The 5,933-nt window shown below is 39.7% G+C and overlaps 1 protein-coding gene across 1 annotated transcript in view; it reads left to right on the top strand.

The window, feature by feature from the left end:
• LOC102848622 (olfactory receptor 18-like) overlaps window positions 1-4,942 on the top strand; it is a 22,960-nt gene extending 18,018 nt beyond the window's left edge. The window contains exon 4 of the mRNA XM_006898825.1: window positions 3,995-4,942. Within this exon, the coding sequence (XP_006898887.1) occupies window positions 3,995-4,942 (948 nt within the window). The remainder of the gene's footprint in view (window positions 1-3,994) is intronic.
• Window positions 4,943-5,933: the final 991 nt, after the last annotated feature.

Raw genomic sequence — 5,933 nt, 5'->3', positions numbered from 1 at the left:
GTTGTAGGGTCATTTTCATGATATTGAGTCTTCCTTTAAGAGTTTATTTCTTGGAGAGGGATACAATGCTTGAGGAAAGGTGGAGGGATGGCAAAGGAGAGGAAGACCTCTGACCAGATGAATTGATACAGTGACTATGAAAATAGGCTTGAGGAAGTTAGAGATTGTGAGGATGGCATGGGATAACACAGCGTTCAGATTGGTGGTTTATAGGGTCATTCTCATTTTGAAGGCACGTAACAACAAAAACAAAATTAATGAACATGGCATATTTTTCAATTTCTTTAGGTTTCTTTTGCTTCTTGTAGTAGTGGTTTGTAATTTTTTTTGTATAGGACTTCTGTGTTTCTGAATTTTTTGTCTTGTCATTGTTGTTGTTGTTGTTATGCGCCGTTGAGTCGTTTGTGACTCATAGCGACCCTATGCACAACAGTCCTAAACCCTGCTCTATCCTGCGCCAACCGCACTGCCTCTGACACACCCATCCCAATCACCCCAGTCACCGAATCAATCCATCTCATAGAGGGTCGTCCCCTCCTGTGCTGTCCCTCCACCCTCCCAACCATGATGTCCCTCTCCAAGGATCTGCCCCTCCTGGCAACATGTCCAAAGTATGTCAGACGAAGCCCCAGAATCCTTGCCTCCAAGGAGTAGCTTGGTTTAATCCTCTCCAAGATGAATCTGTTTGTTTTCCTGGCAGTCCATGGTACATTCAGTACTCTTCTCCAGCACCACAGCTCAAAAGCATCAACTCTTCTTCTGTCCTCCCTAGTCATTGTCCAACTCTCTGATGCATAACAAGCGATTGCAAAGACCATGGCCTGTATCAGACGCACCTTAGTCTCCAGAGGGACACCGTTGCTCCTGAGTACTTTAGAGAGGTCCCTAACAGCAGACTTTCCCATTGCGATACACTTTTTGATTTCCTGACTGCTGGTGCCAAGAGTGTTGACTGTGGAGCCGAGCAAACTGAAGCTGTGAACAATCCCAATCTCTTCACCATCCATCCTGATGCTGCCAATTGGTCCAGTGGTGAGAATCTTTGTCTTCTTGACATTGCGCCTCAGTCCATACTGAAGGTTGCAGTCCTTGACCCTTCGCAGCAAGTGCATTAGGTCCTCCTCAGTTTCAGCAAGCAGGGTTGTGTCATCTGCATAACGCAGATTGTTAATAGGTCTTCCACCAATCCTGATGCCACAATTCTCCTCATAGAGCCCAGCTTCTCGGATAATCTGCTCTGCATACATGTTGAAAAGGTATGGAGACAGGATGTATCCCTGGTGTACACCCTTCCCAATTTTGAACCATGCAGTGTTACTCTGCTCTGTCACTAGCTATTGTAATTCACATTGTTTTCTTTACTTCCTTCTTTATATGAGTTGCAAGAGAATCGATGGTACACGACATCAACAGCAATGCATGCTCTTTGCTGGTAAATAGGAATTTGACTGATTATTTTTTTAAAAAGTGAATCTTGTATCCTGCTAACTTAATGCCTTGATCAACCATGCCCAACAGTTTCTGAATCTTTAGTAATTTCTAAGTATACTCTCATATCATCTGCATATAGAGACAGTTTTACCTCTTCTTTGTCAATTTGGATGTCTTATTTTCTTCTCTTGCTATATTGCTCTCACTAGTTCTACAATTTGGAATAGGAGTGCTTCTAAGCTCTCTCTATTGAAGATGATATTCACTGTTGGTTTAAAGTATATGCTTTTAATCATGTTGAACAAATTTCCTTCTTTTCTGATTTTGTTGAGTTTTCTTATCAGGACAAGGTATTGAATTTAGTCAAAAGCCTTTTCTGTATCAGTTGAAGTTATTGTCTGGTTCATATTCTCAAGGAAAATGTTTTTAGTCTTTCCCCATTGAGAATGATATTGGCTCTTGGTTTTGCCTATACACTTTTCAGTAAGTTGACAAAATTCCCGATAAGGGGAATTGGATTTTGTCAAATGCCTTTTCTGCATCAATTGCTAAGATCATATGGTTCTTGTTATTTGCTTTGTTAATATGGCCAATTACGTTGATTTTCTTATGTTGAACCATCCTTACATGCCTCTTATGAATCCCATTTGGTCATGATGAATTTTTCTTTTTATGTGCTTTTTGGATTCACTTAACATTTCTTGTAATTTTATTCTTGTTTTCACAAATTTCTTAAGTTCTTTCTTTTCTGCAAAGGATGTGATTTCTCCATGTTTGGTGGAGAGCTATGCTTGGTATAGGATCTTTGGTTAGCAATTGTTTTCTTTTTAATTTTCTTTACATGCCATCCTGTTGTCTTCTGGCTCACATGACTCTTTGTTTTCCTTGTGTTGCTTTTAGAATTTTATCTTTATCTTTTAATTTGGAGAATTTGACTATGATATGTCTTGATGTTTTTCTTTTTGGGTTTAGTCTATTTGGTGTTTGCTGAGCTTCTTGAATGCAGATTTCTCTGTTCTTCAAAATACCTGAGAAGTTTTCTTCTAGAACTTCTTTCACAATTTTCTATCATTCCCATGTTCTGGAATTCCAACCATGTGCATGTTGTTCCATTTGATGTCATCAGACATGATTCTAATGCTTTCTTCATTTACTTTATGTCTCATCTCTGATTTTTCTTCTGGGATGTTTCCAGTGAGGCTCTTGTCTTACAGCTCACTGACTTTCTGTTCCATCTCTTCAGTGCTACTTTTTAGTCCTACAAGTGTGTTGGACACTTCTGCCAATTTGGTCTTAATATTCTGTATTGCGTTTTTATGCTTGTCTATTATTTCAAGTCCTTGTTGGCTGTACCCTCTCTGTCTTATGGTAATGTTTTTAAATTCTTAAAACTCTTTATCTATATTGTCAATTCTTTCTTTCATGTTTTGCATTGTCTTCCGTAGCTGTCTGTGTGGCTCCTCATCAATATATTTCTTCTGGATCGTTGTCTCTGGGGTATTTGCTCTCTTAATCGCTTTCAATATTCCTTCCATCATTTTCATCTTCTTCTTTAGCTTCTAAAATAACTCCACATCAATGTATTTCTTCTGGTTCTTGGAGTATTCATTTGGTCTACTTATTTTAGGAGAAGGGTTATTTTGTTTTTTCATGATGACTGAGGCAGACTGCTGCTTTCTTGACATTACGTGGGTCTTTCTCAGTAGATGTTAGACTGTTGTAACTATATAGTGACCCAGAGTATGGCAATGTTTCATGAAAGACCTCCAGCTGAACAGCAATGTTTTTCCCAAAGTACCTGAATGGCAGAACAGAGAGTTCTCTTGTGACCCAGAAACTGTGACTTGCTCTGATCTGACCTGGTCCAGCCCCTTCCACTTGAGTTAGGATGATCCCAAATGGTGTAGCTAGACAGCAGTGTTTCCCCAAAGGAATTCTCTTGCTTTCCAGAAACGAAAATTTGTCCCTATTCAACTTGGTTCAGCCCCTTTCACTTGAGCTTAAGGGATCCCAAGTGATGTAGCTAGACAGCAGTGTTTCCCCCGAAGTATCTGAATGGCAGAACAGAGAATTCTTTTGCCTTCTAGAAACTGCAACTTGTCTCAACCCAGCCTGGTCCAGCCTTTTTCACTTGAGTTAAGGGATCCCAAGTGATGTAGCTAGACAGCAGTGTTTCCCCCAAAGTACCTGAATGTCATGTTCTGTGCCGGCCGGGTTATGAGTACACTTGGTTTAGGCCATAGCCTTTAGCAGATGCTGGGGAAGTGTCTGAAAGATGCTCCTGGGCCAAGGCCCACTATGCCACACAGGCCTTGGCACATGGTAAGGTCCCTGAAAGCTGTCCTGCAAGAAGAGCCATGTCCAGCCTAAAATTTATTTTTACTTTACATTGGTTTGCATACAAAATTAATACATGTTGCAATTAATTTATATTTATTATATTTTATACATTCCTTCATTCACGTTGTGTTTCACATGATCATCCAGAATGAAAATATAGGAACCTTCCACTGTTTCCACTCACTTATTTAATGTTATGAGCTTTTCATTTATTTTCCCCCAGGTGTCTCCTTACACGGAACTGATGAATATATCACATGTGTCTGTATTCCTCCTCATGGGCCTCTCCGACGATCCAGATCTGCAGTACCCTCTTTTTGGAATATTCTTCTTCATGTACCTGGTGACAGTGCTTGGGAACCTGTTCATTATCCTGGCCATCTGCTGGGACAGCAACCTTCACACACCCATGTACTTTTTCTTGGGTAACCTGTCCCTTGCTGACATTGCTTTCACCTCCACCATAGTCCCAAAGATGCTGAATGTCATAAACACACACAACAAAATCATCACCTATGTTGACTGTCTGATTCAGTCTTCTTTGTTACATTTGTTTGGATGTATGGACAGTCTGCTCCTCACCGCAATGGCCTATGACAGATACGTGGCTATTTGTCGTCCCCTGCACTATCAAACAGTTATGAACCCCTGTGTCTGTGGTTTACTGGTTTTGGTAACTTTTTTCATTAGCCTTTTGGAATCTCAGCTACAGTGCTTGATATTGTCACACCTTACCTTCTGCACAGATGTAGAAATCCCTAGTTTCTTCTGTGACCCTTCACAACTCCTCAACCTTGCCTGTTATGTCACCTCCAACAATATCATATTAGTGTATTGTATAGGTGCCATTTTTGGTGGTGTTCCAGTCTCATTGATCCTCCTCTCTTATGGACGAATTGTTTACTCCATTCTGAGAGTCCCATCTGCAGGAGGTAAGTATAAAGCCTTTTCCACTTGTGGCTCTCATCTGTCAGTTGTTTGCTTATTTTATGGAACAGCGATTGGAGTGTACCTTAGTTCAGTTATCTCTCATTCTCTCAAGAAGGGTGCAGTAGCCTCAGTGATGTACACTGTTGTCACGCCCATGCTGAATCCCTTCATCTACAGCCTGAGGAATGGAGATATAAAGACAGCCCTACAGAGACTCTCCAGTAGAATAGTCTATTTTTAATGATTGTGCCAATAAAAAGATTATGTTAGAATATATTGGAGAACCTAGTAGGTGAAACTGGAAAAACTTGTTTGACCATATAACTTTTTTATGTCTTATAATTTTCATTCATATTAATATTTGTCATTAGAATAATGTTTATGGGGGACTTAGATGGTCTAGAATTTATTATATAACATCTACACAACTCTGAAGGGAAGATCTGATTTATGTGTATTCTTGTGAATGATTTCTCGAAAAATTGTCATTAAATTAATGTTTACAAAGTATAATGATGTTCCCTTCAGTAATTTATATATAGTTTCTTTTATTACATCAATTGTATACCTATATGCCTTTGAGCCACGGTGTTGGAGAAGGTCATTGAACATCCCATGGACTGTCAAGAGAACAAACAAATGGGTTTTGGAGAGAATGTAGCCAGAGGGCCCTTTGCAGGCCATGATGATGAGACTTCACCTGACATACTTCAGGCTAGTGGCTAGAAGAAGCTATTCCTTGGAGAGAGACATGACACTTGAAAAGGCAGAGGGTCTGCAAAGGAGGGGAAACACCTTGACCAGGTGGATTGACACGGTGACTGCTGCAATAGGCTCTAATGAGTTGGAAAGTGTGAGGATGGCATGGGATAAGATAGGGTTCAGATCTGTTGTTCATAGTATTGCTATGGGTCATACTGTACTAACAACAACAATACTGCTGATCATTTTCTATCTATATTGCCTTTCTCTTCATGTATCTTAATGAGTATCTATTACCCATCTAATAATTTTCATCCCCTTCACCCTTCCTTACTCTCCTTAGTAATCTCTTAGGAATGATCTATTGGCATATACATCTTTGTTTAACTTTTCAAACAATGATCTTATACAATATTTCTCCTTTTGTGACTTGCTTATTTCATCCTGTTTTATGTCCGATAGATTCCTCATTGGTATGCAGGGTTTCTTAAACACTCTATTGTTTTTTTAGTGTTTCAAATAATTTCACT

Source organism: Elephantulus edwardii, unplaced genomic scaffold (assembly GCF_000299155.1).
Source record: "Elephantulus edwardii isolate Elephantulus edwardi_28Jun2011 unplaced genomic scaffold, EleEdw1.0 scaffold00237, whole genome shotgun sequence".
Classification (NCBI taxonomy): domain Eukaryota; kingdom Metazoa; phylum Chordata; class Mammalia; order Macroscelidea; family Macroscelididae; genus Elephantulus; species Elephantulus edwardii.
This window is presented reverse-complemented; position numbering and strand designations above follow the sequence as displayed.